This window comes from Schistocerca nitens, chromosome 1 (assembly GCF_023898315.1).
Source record: "Schistocerca nitens isolate TAMUIC-IGC-003100 chromosome 1, iqSchNite1.1, whole genome shotgun sequence".
Taxonomy (NCBI): Eukaryota; Metazoa; Arthropoda; class Insecta; order Orthoptera; family Acrididae; genus Schistocerca; species Schistocerca nitens.
Genome location: NC_064614.1, coordinates 1,215,847,446 through 1,215,873,888, shown reverse-complemented (window position 1 = coordinate 1,215,873,888; position 26,443 = coordinate 1,215,847,446). Strand labels below are relative to the sequence as shown.

At 42.5% G+C, this 26,443-nt stretch overlaps 1 protein-coding gene across 1 annotated transcript in view; it reads right to left on the bottom strand.

Annotated features, from left to right (window-relative positions):
* The window catches only part of LOC126239654 (prostaglandin reductase 1-like), a 55,115-nt gene extending 29,289 nt beyond the window's left edge, over window positions 1–25,826 (bottom strand). The window contains exon 1 of the mRNA XM_049947875.1: window positions 25,533–25,826. Coding sequence (XP_049803832.1) covers window positions 25,533–25,733 — 201 coding nt within the window. The 5' untranslated portion in view covers window positions 25,734–25,826. The remainder of the gene's footprint in view (window positions 1–25,532) is intronic.
* Window positions 25,827–26,443: the final 617 nt, after the last annotated feature.

Below are 26,443 nucleotides of genomic sequence, written 5' to 3'. Positions count from 1 at the left end.
TGCAATGAAGAGAACGAAAACTACTCACAGAAGTTCACTGACAGTCTTCAACTTAAAAAGTTGTTTTGGAATTATCAGTGCTCAGAAAGTGTTTCCAGATACTAATGCTTTAACGAAACGCAAAATGAATAATATTAATTGACGTACTATTTGTTCTTGTTTAACGTGTGAATAAATGGCCACGAGGTACAAGTTGATGTCAATTTAAACTTTCTCCGAAAACGACATTCATCATAAGGCTACATCAATAATGTTTCGTTAGCGAGAGCACCTCGTCTGATAGGCCCTTATTAGAATTAAAAAAAAAATAAAATCTGATTTTAACAGTGTGGCTACGCTGAACTGCTCTTCAGTTCTATTATTACCCCTCAAGCCAGTTTAACGTTCGTTTCACGCATCCTTTATTTTGATGGCCAACATTTAGTTTACTATAACTATACAAAGTTACGTTTTTATTGAGGCCGAAAGCCACTTATTTTAAATATTTAGGTCTTCACGTTGTGTGAGTGTGACGAGAGATTCCGAAAAACCATACAAGCTGTCGGAGGGACCGAGAGAGGTGGCGAAGTGGTTAGCATACTGGAGTCGCATTCGGGAGGACGACGGTTCAAATCCACGTCTGGAGATCCGGATTTACATTTTCCGTGATTTCCCTAAATCACTCCAGGCAAATGGCGGCATGGTTCCTTTGAAAGGGCGCAGCCTACTTCCTACTGCTTTCTTGAAACAATCCGAGCTTGTGTACCGTCTCTAGTGACATCGATGTCGGCAAACGTTAAACACTAATTTTTTCTTATGAGCTTGAAGCTAGGTTGCAGCTGGAAGTAGTGTACGGTGAATCATGAAAAATTCAAAATCAAGATTCAGTGGAATTTCCATTAAACACGGGTGATTTATAAACTAAATTAATGGGCACGGGTCCTTCTCGGGTATGTGGTTTATTTTCCTCAGAAAGACCTTTTCTACAAATTTTTAAACATATCAGACCTTCAACAGGACAAACAAATTGTCATATTCAGAGAAACTTTACTGTTTTTAGTGTCGAATTGCCTATTCCTGGAAAGGGCTCAACAAGTTTTCAAAATAAATTTTGCCGTTGGGGAGTAAAAAATGAAAATATTTCATAGAGGATTCAGAGACACAAATGTTCAAAGCTACATGGAAATTCATGTGTTATCTCTGAGAATTTGAAACAATACGAAGCAGCTACTGAAAGATTGCCATTTTTTTAATAAAAGAGGCGATGTGTCTCATGAAAATTAGCAACATTTAGTCTTTCCTTTCGTGAGAAAACAACATTTTATCTCACGACAACATTGTGGACACACAAAAAGCTGATTTGCTATCCATCATCACCTCTCTGGCTGGTCAAGATTCAGTACTCAAGGAGACACTAGGGAAACCACAGGACTCTGGAATGTGCCTATCTCTTCTCAGACCCAAATTGTGTGTTTGTCAGGAAGACAAGTCAAACGAAGTAACTGAAGTCACACAGAATGTCATGTGTGACATTACACAAGCATCTGCTAAACTCATATTCAGTAAATGGGTGATTTCAGTAAATGGATATGGATATGATTCAATAAAACTTTGTTTATAGAAGTTTTAATGTTTGAGGGCACCAAGACTGTTACATCAAATAATAAAATGTATGGAACAAAACGGAATAGGTCTGAGCAAATTTCACAACCAAGGCTATGACAGAGTAGTCTGCCCTGTGAGAAATGTATGATGGCATACACAAAAAGAGCGAAATTAGGATCTCGTCCCTATATCATTATTTCTCAAGTCAAATTTATATACAACACTTACAGTCACTGTAGGGGCTAATCTGCTATGCATATAAAGCAGAGTGTATGTATGTATGTATGTATGTATGTATGTGCAAATGTACATATGTCCAGCATACCCTTCTACAAACCTTGATCGTATTCAACCATATTTGGTAGAGAAACAGCAGGCCTAATGAATATCAGCATTGTGGGGTTTATATTCACCTAGCTCCACTAGTACCAGAGAGACGGGCAAAACATATTTTTCCCAGCCCCTGGCATACAGATTGTCCTGCATGACATACATGTCGTGTGCGAACAGTATCTATCAACCAAATCAACCTGCATGTCAAGGGGCTAGAAACCATTTTCGAGGCCCTGCATGACAAGCCTGTTGTGGGAGTAGTACCGGCCTATTTTACTGAACTGCTTTGCAGGAACTACATGTGGAAATGAGCATGGCTGGGCGCAGGTTGGGATGAATAGAGGGGGATATGTAGAGAGTGAGGGATGGACAGAGAGAAGGGAGGAGGAAGAGAATAGCAAGGCAGGTGGGAGGTGCAGAGAGGTAGTGCTTAGGTGGGAAAGGAAGAGGGCACAGCAGAGGTGGAAAGAGAGGGGAGGAGGATGATACTGGTCAGAAAGAATGGGTGGAGGAAATGGACAAAGTGAATGGGAGGAGGAGATGTAGAGACTGAGTGGAGAGGAGCAGATGAACAGATAGAGTTAGGAGGATGAGGTGGACGGAAAAGGCTAGTACAGAATAAGTATAATAGTTTCTAAGACAACTGAGAATATCTATAAATTTTTTTTAAGATTTAAAAATGTTTTCTGAGTGCAATCTTCAGGCAAAGCGCGACATGTTGGATGGGAGATGGGATGCATGAGGTGTCTGTCAGCTCGGAGAGTAGTTGACATTTTACAGCTCTGGTCAACATTTTACATACGAGTAAGAAAATTGACGTTTTAGTACTTTTGTTCAAAGTACTAGATAAAAGGACATCATCTTCACGCCACTGATCATTATAAGTTTTTATTACACAATTGCAATTTCGGTCTTAGGCCATTATCAAGTGATATTATGGCTTTAAGGCATGTCAAAGTAATAATATCACTTGATAATGGCCTAAGGCCGAAATTGCAGTTGTGTAATAAAAACTTATAACAGTCACTGGCGTGAAGATGATGTCCTTCAAAAAAAAATTGTTTATAGCTGTGGATCCCAGCTACAACAAGTTTACTAGATAAAAATCAGTACAGCATTTCTTGCCATCTGGGGATATGGACGATTCAAATGTATATGACGGCACTGTTAGAAATAACTAGTGTCTAACTGCTAGAAGAATCTTTCAATACCTGAGAATAATAGCCAAAAAGTGAAAGTTCCATAACAAACGAATAAACTATTTGAAAATGGAGAAGCTAACTGCTCTAATTAGGAAATTAAGACTACAGTTTTATGGACACATATACCGTTTGGTTATAACAGGCAAACCAAGCAGGTCAACTTACTAAACATAATATTCTTCTCGGGTATGCAGCCGGATCATGACGTCTTCAAGACACAATATTTCTGCGGTCCAACTGGCCGCCATCATCAGGTGAGAGCGCTGGTGCACAATCTCGCCGGCGAGATTGTGCACCAGCGCTCTCACCTGATGATGGCGGCCAGTTGGACCGCAGAAATATTGTGTCTTGAAGACGTCATGATCCGGCTGCATACCCGAGAAGAATATTATCAATTACTACGCCGGGAAAGCCTTCGTAGTCACAACTTACTAAACAGTTGCGAATCCAAACTTATATTGTCTACCGAAATTGATAAATATATGGAAAACACTGGAATTAGAATGGACATAATACACAAAAGAATATTTTCAAGAGAATATACTCAAAAGGCAGGAGATCAGGAAAGAATGATCAGAAATGGAAGAAAGCGTACCAGCAATGAAAGAAACGGCACTCTTGATGGTCGAAGGAGGTTTGGGAGCAAAGGAAACTAAACACAAAGAAGCAAAGGCAAAGTCGACTCTACCATCCAGATTGGTTATTCAAATAAACCCGTAAATCAACAGAACGAAGTGCAGAATTGCTTATGAAACCAGAACAAATATGAATGATCCAAAAGGAGTTTAATAATCCTCTTCAGTTTGCGCTACCATGTTTTGAGAACCGGAATAGTTGCAATTGACGTCCTCACCTGTCGCAATGCAGTGCACTGTCCATTCAGGATTTTGTCTCAGCACTGTTTGATGACTCCAGAGACAGTTTCTCGATGAAGAAACAAACATCAACGAAATCAATGATAAGTGAACATACTGTCTGGAGTTTCACTCCGCAGCTCGTTTCACATGTTGCTTTCAGATAAAAACAGGACGAACTCTCTACAGTTAGGATAAATATGCACATGTTTCAGAAAGAATGACCTGATTTTGGACGGTAATAATTCCGAAACATGATAAGTGTAGGCAAGGAAATGTATATTGTTTTAATCGGCATAGCCTGCAGTATCAGAAAACCGCCGTTAGATGTCAGTAAATACGTCTTCTTAGTTTGGAGCCAGTGAAAAGTAAGATGGCGTTTGCTCGACAAAAGGCATTTTGTGCGCTGCAGTCTGCAAAGAGCGAGTCAGTGATTTCGGCTCAATGTGTTTCTCGTCGACGTATTTATTACTAATATGCCTGCACCCAAAACTTTCGTCGTTGGTACGCCAATTTGAAGAGACACGATGCTTGTGAAAGGTAAGAGTCCATTTATCGTAAAAAAGTGTAATGTCCCTTCTTTTTTGAGGAAAGCACCGTGACTGGAATGACCCGTATTCAAATGCTGCAGAATTGGCTTCTTACACAATTTCAGGAGGACTCCGATGACTTCATTTTCCAACAAGATTGAGCTCCACCACACTGGCACAACAACGTATGTCAGTCTCTCAATGACACTCTGCCTCAACGCTGGATAGGGCGCACAGGACCCCGAGACACTGTCCTCTATTCAGGGCATCCAAGATCACAGGACATGCCACCATGCGATTTATTCTTGTGAGGATATGTGAAGGAAAGTGTGTTCGTCTCTCCTTTACCTCGTGACATAGGAGAAGTGAAGAACATAATAACAGCCGCCATAACTTCTGTAGAAGTAGATACACTGTGTAAAGTTTGTAGAAGTAGATACATTGTGTAAAGTTTATGATGAATTGAGCTATCATCTAGATTTTGTTCGTGCTGCTATTGGTGGACACACAGAGCATGTGTAATAGCTTAGTAAAAACATTAAGGCTGTGTGAGTGCTTTGCAATTCATCACCTGTTTTTAGTAGGTTGGTTGGTTGCTTGGTTGGTTTGTTTAAAAGAGGAGGGGAGGGACCAAACTGCTAGGTCATTGGTTCCTTGTTCCGATTAAAACAATTCCACAAGGGTGGGAGTAAAATAATCTAGACATACAAAACATAGCTGGAAGAAAGGAGAAAACCACAAGAATGACAGAAGGGCAAGAAACACTAAAATGGACAAAATTGGACAAGAAAACCACAGAGAGACGCAAGAAATATGTAGAAAAGATCAAAACAAGAGAGCAGATTACCATGGCTGGCTGACCATGAGAATAAAAAAGAGAAGTCAGCCATTCTGCAACACATTAAAACCTCCACACTAAAAGCACTAGCGTGGAGGACACAGAGGGACAAAGGACATGCACTAAAACTTAGACCAAATGATAAAACCCACCCTCACGAATGAAAGGTAAATCTAAAGCTGCTGTTGATGCATTGTCGCCCAACACCAAAGCTAGGGTGCCGGAAAGTTAAAAGTCCGCCGCAGAGCGGCCAAAAGTGGTCAGTCCAGCAAGAGGTGGACGACCGTCATTTGTGAGCCACAGCGACACCAAGGTGGGTCCGCGCGACGGAGGATGTATCCACGCATTAGCCACGTATGGCCAACACGGAGCTGGCAGAGGACAACTGATTCCCTGCGAGAGGACCAGATGGAAGACTTCCACACATTTGTAGTCTCCTTAATGACACGCAGTTTGCTGTGTGTACTGTTGTGCCATTCCCTCTCTCAAAGCCGAAAAACCCTGCGGCGTAAGACAACACAGGTCAGTTTCCGAGACGCCCGTCTCCAGAAGGTGTAACCGTGTAGCTTGTTTGGCCAGCCTGTCGATAAGTTCATTGCCTGGGATTCCGATGTGTTCTGGGGTCCTCACAAACTCCACAGAACGACGGGACTGTTCCAGGGCATAGATGGACTTCGCAATGGACGCTACCAAAGGATGGCGAGGGTAGCACTGATCAATAGCTTGTAGGCTGCTCAAGGAGTCAGTACAAAGGAGAAATGACCCGTCAGGGCATGAGGAGATACGCACAAGAGCACAAGATATGACCGCCAGCTCGGCAGTGAAAACACTGCAGCCATCTGGAAAAAGAGTGCTTCTCAATGTGTCCTCCATGAACATACGCAAAGCCGACGTGACTATCAGCCATCGAGCCGTCGGTGTACACCACTTCATGGCCTTGGTACATGTCGAGAATCGAGAGGAAGTGATAGCGCAGAGCCGCAGGGTTAACGGAGTCCAGAAGAATCTGCTGTCTAGGTGTACACCATGGAGGTGTACTTGTGTGGACCTTGAGGAGAGGTAGTAAAGGGAAGGACTCCAGACAGAAGGGACAGGATGCGAACCGCAGTCGTAAGCCCTGACCTGGGTAGCTGATGCAGGAGGTGAACCGCTGTGGGTGGGAAAGGGAGAAGGTAATTCGGATGCGCAAGAGAACTACGAACATGTGCACCGTAACTGGCGAGCAGTTGTGTGCGCCTGACCTTCAATGGAGGGACTCCGGCCTCCAAGAGGACACTGGTCACCGGACTCGTTCTAAAACCTCCCATTGCTAGGCTATCGCCACAGTGGTGCACTGGGTCGAGTAAACGCAAAGCCGAGGGCGCCGCCGAACCGTAAACCAGACTCCCATAGTCAAGGCGGGATTGAACAAGGGCTCTGTAGAGCTGCAGCAGCGTAGAGCGATCTGCACCCCAGTTGGTGTTGCTCAGGCAGTGAAGGGCATTGAGGTGCTGCCACCACTTCCGCTTAAGCCGACGGCAGAGTTATGTGACTTGCGCATGTGCATTTGCCGTGTCATTTGCTGTGTTTCTTTCTTCGTCTGCTGTGTTTCTTTCGAGAATGGCAACTCACGAGTCGTCAACAGATCTATCAATCGAGTTTAAAAAAAAAAAAACTGAAATGAGGAAACGTCTGTAGAATCTTCTGATTCTGAATATAAAGACAGATATAAAAGAAAAGATTTGTTGACAGAAGTTTTGGCTAAAATTGGTGTACCGCTCGTGGAGTGTGAAAAGAAATGGACAAATATGCAAACAGTACAATCGTGAGCATTGTAATGTAAATTGATCAAAACTAAATATGGGTTTGGGACAACTAAGATCTACGTTTTAAAATGGATATTTTACGGACATATCAAGTAGTTGCAAGGCATGAACAAGCCAGGTAGAAAAATACTTACAATCGTAAGTAAAATGTCATTCACTAGCGTAACTGAAGCAGAAACACTTTTGATCGGAAATTTTGTAATTACAACTTTATTTTCACCGGATATTTATTTACTTCGCTTGTCGTATCATTTTGTCAACATCTGATAAAAAGTAGTTTGCAAATTAATGGCGTACATTGTTAACACCTAAATTCTTTTCCCATTTCACTTTACGGACATCCGATACAAAGTAGATTGCAAATTCGTCCCTTATATTCCTTGTGGTTCTTCCTGCGTTGCCTCCCTTTCTCTGAAGACATTTATTTTGCGGACACGTCCTCCACCTGCCCCCGAAACCCTGCCTGTTTCTCGATCTTCCACATCAAAACTCCCAGATGGTGAGTAAACTGTGGTACTTTCCTTATTTCTTCTAAAAAAAACTGTACAGAAGTTACTAATTTTGCTTTTTCAGGACTTAAGTGCATAGTTGTTCTAAGACACCAAAAACCGCTTACAATATTCCAAAAACATTCTCCACAATTCTTCTAGCACGAGATATTCGGTAATTAAACATTCTTTCCAGACTGCCTTTCTCTTTTCATCCTGCATAGGGTTTCATCACGTACTCTGAAAGAGCAAAAGCATCATCTGCCACCATAACAAATGGCAAATCTTCACTGTCAAATCCATTTCCATTGCTTTTCTGTAACAAAAAATAAAAACACCGAACGTGTGTTTACAAGAGTTTGAAACTGTTGTCAACATTTTTCAACAGTTATAAGTTCGCCAAACTCACGACGGTTGCATGTTTGCCAAACTTACAAAAGTTGTATGTTTTTGTTTGTTGGAGTTGGTTTTCGGTGTGAAGGTACCTTAAGACAGTCGCGAAACTCTCACGGTTTTTTTATGTGAATGTAGGCTTTCCCGGTGTATACAGCTGATGCTTCTCGGTTTTCCATCCGGGTAGCTGCGTCGAAAATTCGCAACGTTTCGATGAGTGTCAGTCTTGAGAATGACACTGATCGAAAAGTCGCGGCAACTGCTACTCTAGCGCTACCATGCGGCTGCCATGTATACGGTTCAGTCACATTAATGTTACCACCGCCTATGTCCGACGTCAACGGGCCACTAACCATTCAGGGGCGGCAGGTGAGGGTACATAAAACATGTCGGGGGAGTAGGGGAGCCGGCTGCTGTGCACGAGCGGTTCTAGGCGCTTCAGCCCGGGACCGCGCGCCTGCTACGATCGCAGGTTCGAATCCTGCCTCGGGCATGGATGTGTGTGATGCCCTTAGGTGAGTTAGGTTTAAGTAGTTCTAAGTTCTAGGGGACTGATGACCTCAGATGTTAAGTCCCACAGTGCTTAGAGCCATTTGAACCATTTGGAGTAGGGGACGTGGTAAACACTGCAGTCGTCGTAATGCGGAAATGGAGAGATTTACCTGACGTCCGAAAAGGCACGATCATTGGCTTTCTTTCAGTGGTGGAAGCATTTTCGATACGGTTAAGTCTGAAACTGTTCACGGGGCCGCAGTGATTAAAGTACACCGAGCATGATAAAATGGCAAAGTAGACGAGCAACTGTGAGGTTTTTATCCAGATTTATAAGTTTGTGTTAATGGAGCGGGGTCGCGTGGCCTGTAGTACAACGTTTATGACGTCAATAAATGTTTATCGAAGATTGAAAATTAATGAAATAGTTGTCCTGGAAATGCATAATTGAATTCTGTGGAGGAGACGGATATTAATTTTATCAGAAGAATATATTTTATTTATTATACGTTGGAGTACGGAGAAGAGTTTATGGAACGTGCAACAACAGGTTAGTAAACTATTTATACGTATGAAGACAGTTTTAAGAAAGAAGAATTTGATTTATTAGTTTTGAAGTACATCTAGGAATTCTGTGCCGCTCTGCAGTGATTTAATGAATTCTTTTTACGGCAGATATATCAGAACCTGCAGATCTAAAAATCGAAATTAATATTATGAGTTACACAGCAAGAAACACAGAACATTGACTGAGTTTCTTCACTCTCTGAATTGTTTTGTGGTGTTCAAGAAATTTTGAGAAGATAAAAAATAATACGCCAAAATTAGGACACGACGACGACACACCACATATTGAGTCAGTCAAGTTCATAGACAAATTTTGCTATTCTGACAGCGAAATATCTTCGTATGGCATACGTAAAATGGGCATAAAATGGTCAGTTGCAATAGCAAGCAAAACTTTTCTTGAAAAGAGAAATAAGTTAACACTAAATACAAAATTAAGTTTTCTTTTTTGTACTTGTGGGAATCCGCAGACTCCAGATGTTTAATAAACGTAGTCGTCTGTAGCAGGCACACTACAGCATTCTGCGGACCATGTTTACGTTCATTAAACAAATTTAAATGTTAGAATGTCTCTTCTAAAAGCGTTTGTATGGAATGTAGCCTTACATGGAAGTATAACCTGGAAACTGACCAGTTATGTCGAGAAAAGAATAGAGCAGATTTTGAAATTTAATGTTTTAGAAGAATGTTGGAGACTAGATGGGTAGATTAGGTAATTGCTGAAGATGTACCGAATCAGTGAGAAAAGAGTTTTGTGGCAGATGCTGACTGAAAGACCGAATAGGCTGAAATGAGACGAAGAAATGTGGGATGTGGGGGGATCGGAGGAGGTAAAAGTTGTAGAGGAAGGCTGCAGCAAGCAGTTTCAAGTGGCTGTAAGCTGCACAAGTTACTCATAGATTAAAAGGTTTGCTTAGGATAGGCTAACTATAACGAGGCCAGTGGACGTTTGCTATTCAGAATCCAGTTGCCTGTAGGTAAACCAGGAAAACTTTAAACTGCTTGGCTGGACGAGGATCTGAATCCTGCTCCTTCCGAATATAAGTCCAGTGCCTAAAACAAAGCGGTGTATCTCGCACTGTGGACACACTTTTGGGGCGAAAATATTCTTTCCGCTTGAACAGAGTTGCAGCACAATATACGATGGTTGTCCGTAAAACAAGGTTCTCATGGCGCTACAGTCCTGAAAAGCGCTGTTACGGTGGATCCCGCGATTCTGTAGCGTACCTTGGATTGGCAGCTGTACGTGATGGATCTCCCCCTCGCTTCGCCCGCCAGGTGTGAGCTGCAAAAAAAAAAAACATCGCGCCGGCATAAATCCATTCTCAGCTATGCGAAATCTATGGAGACAAGTGTGTGAGCGTACAACACGTGCGCAAATGGTACTGACTGTGAGAGTTCAAGAACGGGCGTACTGACGTCCATGATGAGGAGCGTTCCGGACGGCCATCTGTTTCTGACGAAACAATCGCAAAAGTGGAGGCAGCGGTGCTCTCAGATCGAAGAGTGACGGTTCGTGAGCTCTCCGAAATGGACCCCTGATGTCAGCAAAACCTCTACTGACAAGATTTGACGGAGCATCTTGGGTATGGCTGTTGATATACTTTCCAGGATGTGAGGTCGTGGTCCAAGAACTTTTCTGCTCCTTACGTTTCGTCCAGAACTGCGCTGGACTTCCTCAGAGGTGCTGCTCCGCTGAGTCTTGCCGACTGACTGGTCGTGTGTCTGAGAGCGACTTACATATTGTGAGAAAGGGGGGGGCGTGGTTCAGGTGACACGTGATGAGCAGTGATAATCCATAGCAAAGATAAGGTTGACTATCGATTACCACCTTGTCAAAGATAAAAATTGTTAGCAATTTTGTAGAGCTACTGTCCATATATCGCTAAGTTTCATAGCCTCCTCTTTCCTATTAAAATTATCGTGATGTTTATAAATTTCGATAGCTTGTCTATATAGCCGTGGATAGTAATTTAACGTTGTAGATAAAACTTCGGTATCCGAAAACTTCACTTGGTGGTTGCCTGGTTGAAGAGCATGTTCCACTACAACTGACTTTTCTATTTTTACGAGTCGACAAAGACTTTTATGCTCTTTCAGTCGCGTGTTTACGCTTTTTTTGGTAGTACCAATGTAAACTTTACCACAGGTACATGGAATTTTATACACACCACATGTCGACAGGGGAGGGCGTTTATCCTTCACAGATCGTAGTACTTGACTTATTTTCTTTGTTGGTTTAAAGATCGGTTTTATGTCATGTTTTCGTAAAATCTTACCGATCCGATCTGTTACTTTTAATAAAAGGGAGAACGACAGTATTTTTCTGTCGTTGTGGTTCATTCTTATCTTTTGGGTTTCTGTTCCTTGGACGCAAAATTCTATTTATCTCTTTCCTTGAGTAGCCGTTTTTTTCAAAAGCCTGCTTCAGATGTTTCACTTCAGCATCCAAATGTTCAGGTGTACATATCCGTTCCGCTCGATCGACAAGACTTTTTATGACACCTCTTTTTTGTTGAGGATGATGATTAGAATTTTTATGTAAATATCTGTCCGTAGGTGGTAATCGATAGTCAACCTTATCTTTGCTATGGATTATCACTGCTCATCACGTGTCACCTGAACCACGCCCCCCTTTCTCACAATATATAAGTCGCTCTCAGACACCCGACCAGTCAGTCGGCAAGACTCAGCGGAGCAGCGCCTCTGAGGAAGTCCAGCGCAGTTCTGGACGAAACGTAAGGAGCAGAAAAGTTCTTGGACCACGACCTCACATCCCGGAAAGTATATCAACAGTCATGTCACCCGGTCGTGAAAGCCTTCATTCTACATCTTGGGTATGCTAAGGTTTGCGCCAGGTGGGTGCGAAGAATGTTGACGGAAAACCACAAACGTCAACGCGTTGAAGCGGCTCAAGAACTACTTCAAGATCACGGAACTCATGGCGAGGAACACTTCGAATCCATCGTCACTGGAGACGAGACTCGGGTGCACTGCCGCACACCCGAAACCAAAGAACAGTCCAAACAATGGAAACACCCAGAGTCGCCGAGATCGCGAAAATTCAAACAAACGCAAAGTGTCGGCAAAGTGATGGCAACAGTGTTTTGGGACCGGAAGCGGGTATTGTGCGAGTTTCTGCCCACCGGGACAACAGTCAACGTTGCCGGGTACTGTGAGACACTGCAAAAATTACGCCGTGCAATTCAAAACAAGAGGAGAGGTATGCTGTCCAAGTGGGTGCGTTTGCATCAGGATAACGCTCGACCGCACACCGCTAAGGCCACTAACGAGCTCATCGCAAAATTTGGATGGGTTATTGTCAAACACCCACCCTACAGCCCGGACGTAGCCCCAAGTGACTACCATCTCTTCCCTGACATGAAGAAACACCTGGGTGGAACGCATGTCAGCGACAGAGAAGAGCTAGAAGAATCAGTTCTCAGTTATCTGCGCGGCTTGGCGGAAGATTTTTTTTGACTCGAGTATTCAAAAGCTCTTACAGCCCATGCAAAAATGTATTGACCTCAGCGCGACTATGTAGAAAAATAAGTTAAAATGGTTCAAATGGCTCTGAGGACTATGGGACTTAACTTCTGAGGTCATCAGTCCCCTAGAACTTAGAACTACTTAAACCTAACTAACCTAAGGACATCACACACATCCATGCCCGAGGCAGGATTCGAACCTGCGGCCGTATCGGTCGCGCGGTTCCAGACTGTAGCGCCTAGAACCGCTCTGCCACTCCGGCGGGCAAAAATAAGTTAAAGTCTGAACTTTCCAAAAATGCACGCATTCATGAAATAAACATGTTTTACACTGCGAAAAAAAATTGGGAACCTTATTTTACAGATACCCCTCGTACAAAATATGATATCCAGCGGCGAAGGTGTGCGGAGTTTCTCTATACCTGTGGTTACCGTTATCGGAAATAACGTTCCAGAGCAGTCAAAGTAAACACAACATTCAATATTACCGGCTGATATACAGGCTGTTTGCTAGTAGTGGACAATGGAACCAGCAAACACGCTGAGGAGACATAAGTCACATGCACATATACAGATGGCGGTAGTGTCGCATGCGCAAGGTGTAAAAGGGCAGTGCGTTGGCAGAGATGTCATTTGTATTCGAGTGATTCATGGGAAAAGGTTTACTGCGTGGTTACGGTCACACGACGGCAATTAACGGACTTGGAACGCAGAATGTTTGTTGGAGGTAGACGCGTCAGGTAATCCATTACGGAAATCGTCAGGGAACTCGATATTTTGAGATCCACAGTGTAAAGAGTGTGCTGAGAATACCAAATTCCGGGCATTACCTTCATCACGGGAACAGGGCAGTGGCCGACGGCCTTCATTTAACGACCGACAGCAGCGGCGTTTGAGTAATGTAGTCGGGTGCTAATACAGAAGCAACAGTGCTTGAAATAATTGTAGAAATTAGTGTACGACGTACGACGAACGTTTCCGTTCCGAACGGTAGAGCGGAGAAATCTGGTGTTACGGGGCTATGGCAGTAGACGATCGACGGGAGAGCCTTTGCTAACAGCACGACATCGTCTGCAGTGCCTCCCGTGGGCCGTTATCATATCGTCGGCGACTGGAAAACCGTGGCGTGCTCAGATGAGTCCGATATCAATTGGTAATAACTGATGCTACAGTTCGAGTGTGACGCAGACCCTTATCAATAAGGCACTGTGCACGCTGGTGGTGGCTCCATAATGGTGTGGACTGTGTTTGCATGGGCTGGAATGGGTACTCCGGCCCAACTGAACCGATCGTTGGCCGGAAATGGTTTGTGTTCGGCTACTTGGAGACTTACAGCCATTCATGGACTCCATGTTCCCAAACAACGGTGAAATTTTTATGGATGACAATGCTGCATGTCACTGAGCCGTAATTGTTCGTGATTGGTATGAAGACCATTCAGTACAGTTCGTGAGGATTATTTGGCCACACACATCGCCCGACACGGATTCCGTCGAACATCTATGGGGCATAATCGAGAGGTCAGTTCGTGCTCAAGGTCCTGCAGTGGCAACAATTCTGCCATTATCGACGGCTGTAGAGGCAGCATGGCTCACTATTTCTGCAGTGAACTTCCAACGACTTGTTTGAGTCCATGCGGCGTCGAATTGAAAAAAAAAGGAGGTCCGACACAATATTAGGAGGTATCCTATGACTTATGTCATCTCAGTGTAATCCTGACATGGGTCCGGAAACCAATGGTTTCCCCAGTACAAATTGGACAACACCTATTCCTCATCGCAGATTTCTCCCAAATTAATGCTATATGCAGGGCGTGAGCAGTAATCGCTTAGAACAAAATATTCAGTTTTTACGGTATTTGTACGGCCAATAAACCCAAATAATGGTCAACACATTATTTTGGATTGCTGATAAATTTCCAGGAAGTGATTTAAGGTATACACGACAGAGACACATATAAAATTAGATTGTTTTGCTATTTTACAGTTGATGATTTACACGTGCTGGGATGATACTTGTAGAAAAACAGGGCAACCTATTCCTCATGCGCAGCTGCCGAGGGCTGCTCGAAGGCCAACCTGAAACCAACGCACTACGAAGTCCTGCGCGCTTCAATTACTGTCCCTTCTTGGAAAGTTAATTGCAGAGTCCTCGTGGACGGTCTAAGTACAATCCTTTCTTGGAAATTATTTTCAATCTGAAATTTTCTTTTGCTTTTCCTTTTCCTCTCCATACCTTACATAAATACGTTAATAAATTCAATCTACTGAGCATTATTGGGGTTGATTATCATTGGAAGTAATGGAAAAACTGTAGAAAAATTCAAAGAAAATTGTTTCACGGCCCTCGTTCTGCCGCTCTACAGTCTTTGCCACGTGCCAACCACTGTCTGAAAATTGTGGTTAACATAAATGCCTCATGCCTCGTCTGATCCGCGCGAAAAATGCTGTCTGCCCTAAACGCTTGGCCATCTGGAGCCCCCATTTCCATCACCTTCATTTCTGGGCAAGCCCTGTATACACCATAAATCTGGACTAATCGGTGGTGATGATTAGGCGCGGTTCCCTTGTGAGTGAGTTCCGAGGATCCACAGTGCAGGTATACACGTGTGGACATAACACATTACTAGTGTTCGTCAAGGCCACCGTTCATGTGAAGGCGCGCTTCGGCACGTATCATGGATGCCCGTACACTTTCGAAAATTCCAGGCGTGTTCTGAATGCAGTGTCAACCACCCACAATGCGCTCCCGGTGGTTATCGGCGCTATCAACAGGGCTGGAACACACACAAGCTTTTAAATATATCCACACAAAAATCTAACGTTTTCAAGTTAAGTGGCCTTGGAAGCCATAGTATTGGGGATACACAACAGATACATCTGTTGTCGTAACGCCATTCACCAGTATTTAGGTATTTTGAATGGCGATAAAATGAAACGAAAGTAATATAGGTCTCTTTTACGCAGTTTCGAAATATCTACATCTACATCTACATGACTACTCTGCAATTCACATTGAAGTGCTTGGCAGAGGGTTCATCGAACCACAATCATACTATCTCTCTACCATTCCACTCCCGAACAGCGCGCGGGAAAAACGAACACCTAAACCTTTCTGTTCGAGCTCTGATTTCTCTTGTTTTATTTTGATGATCATTCGTACCTATGTAGGTTGGGCTCATCAAAATATTTTCGCATTCGGAAGAGAAAGTTGGCGATTGTAATTTCGTAAATAGATCTCGCCGCGACGAAAAACGTCTTTGCTTTAATGACTTCCATCCCAACTCACCCTTTTTTGCACCCTTTCGATGTCCTCCGTCAATCCCACCTGGTAAGGATCCCACACCGCGCAGCAATATTCTAACAGAGGACGAACGAGTGTAGTGTAAGCTGTCTCTTTAGTGGACTTGTTGCATGTTCTAAGTGTCCTGCCAATGAAACGCAACCTTTGGCTCGCCTTCCCCACAATATTATCATGTGGTCTTTCCAACTGAAGTTGTTCGTAATTTTAACACCCAGGTACTTAGTTGAATTGACAGCCTTGAGAACTGTACTATTTATCGAGTAATCGAATTCCAACGGATTTCTTTCGGAACTCATGTGGATCACCTCACACTTTTCGTTATTTAGCGTCAACTGCCACCTGCCGCACCATACAGCAATCTTTTCTAAATCGCTTTGCAATTGATACTGGTCTTCGGATGACCTTACTAGACGGTAAATTACAGTATCATCTGCGAACAACCTAAGAGAACTGCTCAGATTGTCACCCAGGTCATTTATATAGATCAGGAACAGCAGAGGTCCCAGGACGCATCCCTGGGGAACACCTGATATCACTTCAGTTTTACTCGATGATTTGCCGTCTATTACTACGAAACATCACCTTAGACATTAACAGTGTTTCAACAATTACATGACTACATATGTGCATACGTCGTTTCAGGGGTAAACATTGATTTCGGAACCTATGTTTATTAACATTATTTCCTTGTTTCACTATCCCCTATCCGCCCCTTTCGTCTGGACCTCAAACACACTGCATAAAACTAACTGAGCCCTCCAAGATTCATTTACAAGAATATGATGCTATGTGAATGTCACGTCATGAGACATTTTTTAAATATACACTGTGTGATAAACAAGAGCAGACCAAACATCCGGGCCTGAGGGAGGGGACGCGGGCATTACCGTACATGTTCTAGCTTTCTTGAAGTCGATACGTCTGTGTATGGCGAGGTGGGTACGGGCTAGGCTTGCGAAGATTTGGTGACCGTGGCTGGGAGGAGAGGGGTGGGGGGCAGAACCGTTCGGAGATGCTCCTGCGTCTTGATAGAACTCTCAAAACCGACCCCTTCACACACGAAAACACAATAACAACACTGCTCCTGTTGTGTTGCCTCCAAATGACCAAGAGAAAAGTTGCGTAGGAATCGGTAGCCACGCCTCCCTGTGGACGTCAGCGCTCTTTCCGTGGTCGGCCGGGAGAGGTACTACCGTAAGAGGATGTTTAGAAATTCGATACAGGTCTTAAGATTAAAAAAAAAAAAAACGAAAAAAGCTTCCTCACCAATCACAAAATATTTAAATTCTGATCATCTTTGCCGCCCCAGAGACAAGGACTTTCCAGATTAATCCCGGATGTAAGGTAAGACTAGGGGGTGGGGAGGAGGCTCGAATGGCAAATCGCTTCTGTGGAAAGATGATCTCGAAACGGCCCTGCATTCATAAGGATTATATATATATATATATATATATATATATATATATATATATATATATATATATATATTTCCTTACTAAGTTGTTCCCCAACATCTGAGGTTTCAATGAAACAAATTAGTTTCACATGTATCATTCAAAGTATTTTCCATCGCTGGCCACTACTTTCTCCCATCTATCGGGCAGTGTACGAATCCAGCGTCGAAAAAATTGTTCATCTTTTGAAGCGATCCACGAATCGATCCAATTCGTGACTTCTTCAGTGTTGGTCAGCCAGGCCATGCGTCACTGATCTAAACAGGTGATAGTCAGAGGGAGCAATGTCTGAAGAATACGGCGGGTGGGGTAGGATTTCCCATTTTAACGTTTCCAAGTACGTTTTGACCTCTTTTGCAACGTGGGGTCGAGCGTTGTCGTGCTGCAAAATCACTTCATCGTGCCTCTCGCCGTTTGTCTTTTAATGCTCTGCTCAAACTCATCAATTGCGTTCGATAAAGAACACCTCTGATTTTTTCACTTGGTTTTAACACCTCATAGTACACGACCCCGAGCTGGTCCCACCAAATGCAGAGCATTATCTTGGAGCCGTGAATATTCGGTTTGGTCGTCGACGTGGATGCATGGCCGGGATATCCCCATGATTTTTTGCGTTTAGGGCTATCGTAATGAACCCATTTTTCGTTCCCGGTCACAATGCGATGCAGAAATCCCTTCCGTTTTTGCCTCTGAAACAACTGTTCACAAATACCCAAACGCTGTTCAACGTCTCTTGGTTTCAGTTCACACGCAACCCAAGTTGTTCTTTCTGAATCATGCCCATAGCCTTGAGACGTTTTGAAACGGCTTGCTGTGTCACTCCCACTAATCGTGCCAATTCTTCTTGAGTTTGACGCGAGTCTCCAATTCTGCATCTTCGAAAACATTCCCTCTTCCACCACTATGCCGGCCTACGACGTTAAAATCGCCGTTCTTGAAGCGTTGAAACCACTCACGATACGTTCTTTCACTAATAGCATCCTTACCATACGTACTTAAGAGCATTAGATGAGACTCAGCTGCTGTTTCCTTTATATTGAAACAAAACAGTAACATCTGAAAATGACGAGAATTAGGCTCGTAAACTGACATTTTTCAATCAAGAACGACTTTATAATGCAGACACAAATCGGCTAATATTTGAATGAGGTTATGTTGACAGAGGTCCAAGCTAACTGCCTGACGTCTGCGATCTGTTTCTTTCGACAGCTACTTACCGTTGCCGCCACCTATAGGCAAACGGCGGAAGCAAAGTTGTACACCTTGTATATATACTGTTTTTTCTGTATATATTTGTACAACTGTTTTTTTTTAGCTTGAGAACGTCTAGAAAAGCAGTGACATTGTAAACGGAAATTTATTGAAGGAGAATGTATGCCATTCAAAAATGGAGTGAACTAAATTTCAGCTTAGTAAGTGGTAGCAGCGATTTATATTTACGTGCCTCTATGCTTTGTTTTTCGAATCGGTTATTAAAACTGCCATCCTACCTTATTTCTCAGAACTTGAGAATGTACGAAACTTAACTTAGTAGAAAAGACATTATTCGCTGCACGCAACGCGCATTTAGATTCGATTGATGATTGTAAATGGCACACTGTGTAAGTGACCGTCCATACTGAAACTCCATCACAAAAAGCAGTTACACAGATACAACACGCAACTGAATATTCATAGGTAAAAACTATTGCACAGTACCCTGTAATACAGACGACTTAAACGACTGAAAGTCTGCAGACACAGTGAGCAGGTCATTTTTTGTTTTTTGTTTTTTTTCCTTCTTTTTCTCCAGTCTGCACTAGAACGTAATGGCGCGGATTTTTCATCGTAAGTAACCGAAACATCTTACCTTTAATAATTCGTTTACTTCACTTACCAAATCGTTCTGAGGCAGAAATACCGTCAAAAAGACATACATGCAGTCTGCACTGGAACGTAATGGCGCGCATTTTTCATCGTAACTAACCGAAACATCTTCTTTTTAATAATTTGTCTACATCACTTAAAATCGTTAAGAGGCACAAATACAGTTAAAAAGACATTGTCTCACGTCTTGTTTTGGCTTTAGGGCACCACCGCCCCAAGGAAATTTAATCATTTGGGAAAACAAATAGCGAAAACTACTGTAAAATTTATCTTAACGTCTGAAGATGGCCCTGTCGGTTCGAAACCGGTAACGGCGCTATTTAAATAAATAAATAGCATTGTAAAAAGTGGTTGGTTGCTGCACGGTTGAAGCACGTATTTTGATATTTAGCGGTTACTGCATCGTAGCATTTCTGTTTAAAATACTCGTAGCTCGTGGATATCAATTTCATTCGTTGGTTTACCATGTTCCTCAGTAAGGTTAAATGACGCTACTATCCAAAAAAGGAAAGAACTGTAAAAATTGCTCCTGAAATCACGTGCAGAATATTCACCGCCAGGCGTCCAACGTGTAGCATTATAGAGCTTTCAAACTAATTGCAAATATTATTGAAATGAAATGAAAATAATTGGGGTACTGCTTGCAGCTGTGGTAGAAACGTTATTTTCTTCTAGAAGAAACTCTATAAAATAGACATTCTGTCTGTTGCTATTATTAAAGCTTCGGTAAGTAACCTACACCTGGCTTACGTCAAACCAGACGTCGCCGGCCACGTCCCTCGAATATGTTAAACAACGGCTCCGCTGCGTCATTCTCACACTTGTGGGCTGTTAACGGATGGCACACGCGCCAGGCAGGTATGAGGGCCAGCAACTGGAACAGATCGTTGATCTGCTAAAGCTCAGATTCTATATCCTTGCAGCCTGTTCCCATGAGAAAATCGGTAGGTCATGGACGGGTAACGGGCCCCTCATGAATGTGTGTGTTTAACACCAAAGGCGTTCCTAGCGAGGGGCAGAGCAAGCTGCCTCCTCCCCCTCTCCAACCCCCGTGGGCCGTACCGTGGCCATCGTTAGATTAGCCCCGCCAAGGACGCAGGCACAGAAGGGGAGCAAAAACCGACAGGGGAACAATGAGAGAGAGAGAGAGGCGGACGATTTAAGAACTACTGGTAACCGAGAGGGGTAAGTAAATTCTCCTGCCCCACGTATACCTGACTTCCACCGGCGAGAAGCAGCCCTTGTTTCGGCACGAGATTGAAAACGCACGCTGTTGTCATAGCGTCTTTCCTTCGAAGTAGTATCGGGTAGAAATGACTACTACCGAACAAACGTCACATGGGACGTGTCAGCAGCGAGTTGCCGCCTACATAGCTAGCTCATGTTCGCTAATGGAGTTTTTGCTTCTATATTCGTGGCAGTACTTGTAGATCTCAAATGTTGGCGAGTGGGAGCTGAAGCAAATATGCTACCTGGTGAAGGCATTCGATTTTTTCTGCTTTCTGACAACTAAGGATTGCAGTGAAATTGTTTAAGCTGGAGGGCTTGAAAGAGTTTGATCATGGAGATATGTATCTGATAGAATAATAACTAAAATGGGAAACATACCTCACATATAGGACCCCATTACATCCCACTTTAATTTTTTGTCGGAAACATCTTAAATGAAAACTGTGTCTTGCTTTGAAAAATATGCAGCAGATTTTAGTGCCAGATGTAGCAGAAATATCGATATAGCTAAGCTAGTTAACGCAATGGCGGTTTGTTAACGCAATGGCGGTTTTCAAATTGCAGTAGAGACAGCTAATGATGTAATACAGGTTCTCATGTGGATATTTTAAAAATTCAAAATATAGGTTACGAGATGCCTCACCAACCACCGAAATAGCTTAGAGAATATTTACGATAATTCCAGTGGCTTTAGCATCTTGTCAACGCAGTTTCACAAAATTAAAGATGATATAAAAACAACTTAAAGTCGAATATAGATGAAGCAGACTGTCAGATTCTGGTATCTTGTCGATAGAATACGGCACAGCTAATAAATTTTTCGGTGACATAATCAATGAGTTTGCTCCTCCTAGAAGAAGGGAATGGAAAGTAAAATCATAATAAACATAGTTTTTGGAAAATGTGTTCTCAAGACTTAATTATAGCCCTTTTTCTTTTGTTTCCAATTAATAATTTGTGCACTATTAATAAGTTGTGAACAGGAAATAAAATCTGTTCTTAATTGTACATCATACTGAAGTTAGCGTACAATAGCTGCCAATAAACAATAAGAATTTTGTTTTACTTTGAGTTGTTTTAGAAAGTTGTTATTTACTTACTAAAGTGGTACATTTAATTGGTTGTGTGCAGTATTACTCATCTACATAGCTCATTTAAGTATTATTATATTACTAAATCTACGTTACAAATTACAAAATTTATTAAATATATGGTACAATAAATTGCAGTAGGGTAGTTTTTCTGAGGGAGAGGGGTCGGTTTTGAGAGTTCTATCAAGACGCAGGAGCATCTCCGAACGGTTCTGCCCCCCACCCCCCTCCTCCGAGCCACGGTCACCAAATTATTTCATCTATTCAGTTTTTGTTTATCTTTTATCAATGGGCAAAAGGAAGTGTGTGTTTAACGTTAACATGCAACAGGAATAAAAATTTATAAAATTGTGCAACAATGAGTGTGTGTATTGCACACTATGTACTGCAGAATTTTGTGTTACAAATTAATGAAAGGATGATAATAAAAAAGCACGCGAAAACATCTAAACATATGAGCGTTATAATGCTACTGCTTCTCCAAAACAATGGGAAGAACAGTCATCTGGAGTGTGTTGTTGGAGATGCTACATTTTCATACCACACTGGTAGACACGAACGCCATTTCTGAAAAAAAATCATTTCTAGTGAAAAATACAAATCTATCGGCTTAAATAAAGTTAATGTTTCATTAAACTGTTTCAACAAATTTCAAAACTTTGTCCTGAGTTGGACCCAAGAGAATATGGTGATATGTCTCGAGTTAGACCTAAAAATGTGTACATGAAATGTATTCGCAGTTGCGAATATGAACAACCATGAGCTGCATAATGGTATGACAACAATGAAAATTTGTGCCGGAGGGGACTCGAACCCAAACTTCTGGCTTATCGCGGTCGGTCGCGTTACCAATAGTCTATCCGAGCACAACTCACGGCTAGAACCCACACTTCCACATGTCATCAACCACTATGTCTACATCTGTATTCTTACATCCAGTATGTATATATATGCATATATGTACAGACAAAATGGTGGACGTCATAAGAAAGTTTGGTTCTTGCCGTGAGTCGTGCTCGGTTTGCCTAACGGTAAGGCAACCGTTACGATGAGCGGGAAATCCGGGTTCGAGTAGCAGTCAGACACAAATTTTCATTGTCATTCCATTATGCAGCTGATGGTTGTTTATATTTGCAACTGCGAATACATTTGATGTGTTTCATAACGGTTGTAGTCGCCGCAGTTTCTCTTCCTTCGGACATGCATGAATGTCAGAAGGCACATTGCACAGTAATTCGAAATAACACAGGCTCTACAACACCGGATCGTATCAAAAATATGTGGTAAGCCTACCCACCGCCCTGCGCCCTTGTCACTCGTGCATTTTCATTCTTGTCAGTTTGCGCAGTACCCTCAACTGCAAAAAGGAAACGTGTACAAAATTTTTCAAAATTAGTTTCGTTGCATCAAAGAAGTCCAGTTGGGTAGTCGCATCGTTTACTGCAGACACGGAACTTCTTCGCAATCGATAAAGCGCGTCTATGAACAGGTATTGATTCATCGCTTACTGCAGAAAGAAAATGCGTCCTGCACGGGTTCTCTTCCTGCTGTACACAATTTGCGGATTTTGTTATCAGCAGAAAACAGGAACGATATTACACTGTTAATGAGATGATAGACCACGTACTGCATTCCTCGTAGAAGAAAGACAAATTTAGTGTTGTTCTCAAGAAAACAGTTTTCAATACTTCGTAGCCGAAATTATTAAAAAAAAATCCTTGCCTTATTAATAATTCTTATGGCTAATGTGTTCCAAAACAAAAAAGATTTATTTTGCCCTGAGTATCAAGAATTTAGTGTCAGCAAAAATACACCTCAGGTAGGTCAAGTAAAAAACAGCTTGCGAGCAAACAGCTATTTTTTTTAAAGAACACTCACAACACTCCCAAGGAACCTGCGTGCAAAGCCAAACTAAACATAAAAATCTTAAAAATGGACGATATGGAAAAAAAGTGCAATTTTGGAATAAATTTTGACATATTCGACAACAAAGATGGATGAAACACATAGAACATGTTTAAGTCCATGAATTCGTTTTGATGTAGTAATGCTTAAAATGTGTTTAGTTTGAAGAAAATATGTAAAATAAATTTGTGTCCTCAAAATATAAGGCTTTTAATTCACATTCCACATTGTTTATTGCAAAAAGAGACCATGCCCAGCTGCAAAAAAGGATAAAGCATGAGTCGATGATAAAACAAAACTGGATAAAAATTACATACATTAATTTCCACAGAACCAGATACTTTTAGAGAAATATACAATAATTTTGCTTTACGATTTTTAATAAAGCAGTTTTTTGTATCTCCTGAAAAATTTGTGAAATCGGACTTGTTCTCTTTCTGCAGTTAGCAGTTTAATTGTGATGCGCTCCGTATATAAATCTTGCACTTTGGCGCCACTGACGACCATCTCAGCTTGCCGCCCCAAGCCGGACTTGTGTCGCTTGGGCCTTAGGCCGGTACTGTCCGAACGACTCAAGGGGCCTGTACAAAATTATTTCATTGACAATACTAGTCTCTCAAACCTTCAATATATTGAAGAAATCTTACACCATCAATACTACTGACAAAAATTATCAGCTGACAATGTGGTTTTGCAAGGTTGAGATCCCGAAAACCCAAAAGAAAGCGTGCGCCGTAATTATTTTTCCTATCACTTGCAAGCAATAGAAAACAACGAGAAGGAAATGGGTTCGGAGTGGTTAAAAAAGATTGGTCGCATGTTAGTTTACTGACAAATCGGAACCACGTACTCGAAAGATTTCATAAATTATTGTACGAAGAACCCTGCATCGTCATACGAAGAGTTATTAATGTTGATACGAGATAAAAAAAAGAAAAGTAAAATATGTTGTTGAGAGAAGCGGTCGTATTCGACGATAGATGAAGAGTAACTTTGAGATTTCTGGCGACAGGCGGGTCATTCGAATCCTCGACGTTTAGTTCTGTAATATCAGCAAACACAATTAGTAAAATTCCATGGAAACCTGTGAAGTAATTACATCCGCCTGGCTAGGATATGTTCAGGCAAGGAGTGTTAAACAATTTTTATGTTTTGTGTTGATTTGGTGAAACTGACGCATTTCACAGACCTCTTACTAGTCATTTCAGATATATGACGTATTTTTCGCACTGGAAGCGTTTTTTCAAACTGCTATATGATTCACCAACCTTTACTATATTTTCAAATTAATAAAGTAGGGAGTATCATAGAGAAGTTGACCATCTTTAAGTGGAATATACAATGATTACCTTTGCGTTCGCCTATCAAAATTTTTTTGCTTTAAAAGACTGCTCGAAAAACAATCTGATGTATGATATGCACAAAGGCAAATCGGAAACAAACAGCGTACGCTAATGCCTTGTGGCTGGTTCATGAAGCTCTGTCAACATGTGAATGGAGAACATTGTCAAACTGCAAACACTTGACCTCGCACGTTCAGAATATATTGACAATACTGAGAATATTTTGAGGGTCATAAATGGCGCTCGTCAATATTTCGGATATTACAAAACGTCAATACGCTTCCTCAGATGGTCGGTATATTGAGAGACAGTATTACTGAACGTGTGAGGGCCTCTTAATGGCTGTCTAATATTTGATGTACTCAAACAACAACCACGACAGAGTTCTATAAACAAGACGCGCTAAAACTCGCAGCCACGCTATACCTAGTGTCCTTGGGGATACGACAGAAACGGTCAATCGAAACAAAAATATCTATTAAACATGGGCTCTAAAATGCGTATCTTTAAGGGCCACAATCACCTTTTTCATTTTGATACTGTGAAACAAATCTCTTCTGCAGTACTGAAATATCTTTGTTTTCCATATTTAGGGAGCAGGTAGTATGGAACAAAACAAGGAAGTTCTCAGACATTAGACTTCCTTGCTTCGAATGATCTTTCCTGACATAGCCCTGAATATTGACCATTCCTTCTGGGACACCTTGTATTATTGGCCCAGTGAACTGTACGGAAATTCAATCTGAGTTGCAGTTGTCGTACGTACCTGAGACCCAATCATGGGTTCACCCAGCTTGTGCATTTCCTTGAACACCCTCTGATACGGGTCTACGCTGAGGTAAACGGCTTCGCACAGTATCTGGCCATCTTCCAGAGGCGGCAGTTCCTCCTCCTCCAGTCGGAAGTTGTCGAGCTGCGGCTCGCCCTCAAAGTGGCGCGCCAGAACGAACTTAAGAGCCTTGACCATATCCGTTGCCGGGTCCGCACTGTAGCGCGCACAAACACTTGCTGCCGGCCCAGCGGTCGCTCGAGACTGGGGGGGATCCGGAGGTAAGCCCCGCTGTTGCCATACTGCGCCGGCACCGCGACCGGCGCGCAGCATCTCAGCGAGGGGCTTGTTGAGGCGGGTCTTGCCTGGGCCCGAGTATGACACCGCTCCCCCCTGACCACCGCCCCCTTCCCTCCTCTCGGGCTCGCTGTCGCCCTCTCACCAACAAAAGGAGTGCCCTCGTATAGAATGACAATGTAATGAGCCAAACGAGAAACTGCGACAGAACGCCGATGAAACTCCTGAAAACGTGCAGTAGATATAGTGAAATGGGCACACGAATGGCCACAACAGTACATCTTGGGCTGTGCAGGGCAACTAAAAACAATTCCACTGCGGAACAGCTATTAAAAAAGGACCTCACAAAACCGGAAGCGGAACTGAAACGTGGTAAACTAACAGCGGAAGGCTAAATACTGCAATATACTAACGCGTTTCAAAGTATTTTATCGTGTATCTAGTCTATGCACACAGCAAGAAACAAAATATGCGTCACGGACCACTGAAAATGAAAGACACGTAACGCGCTTGGGAGACATATCTAGTCGCGCAGATGGACCTTCTTCACTTACAGGTTAGCGACTTGGAACAGCAGAAAATACGAAAAACGCCTCTGAATTGATCATTTT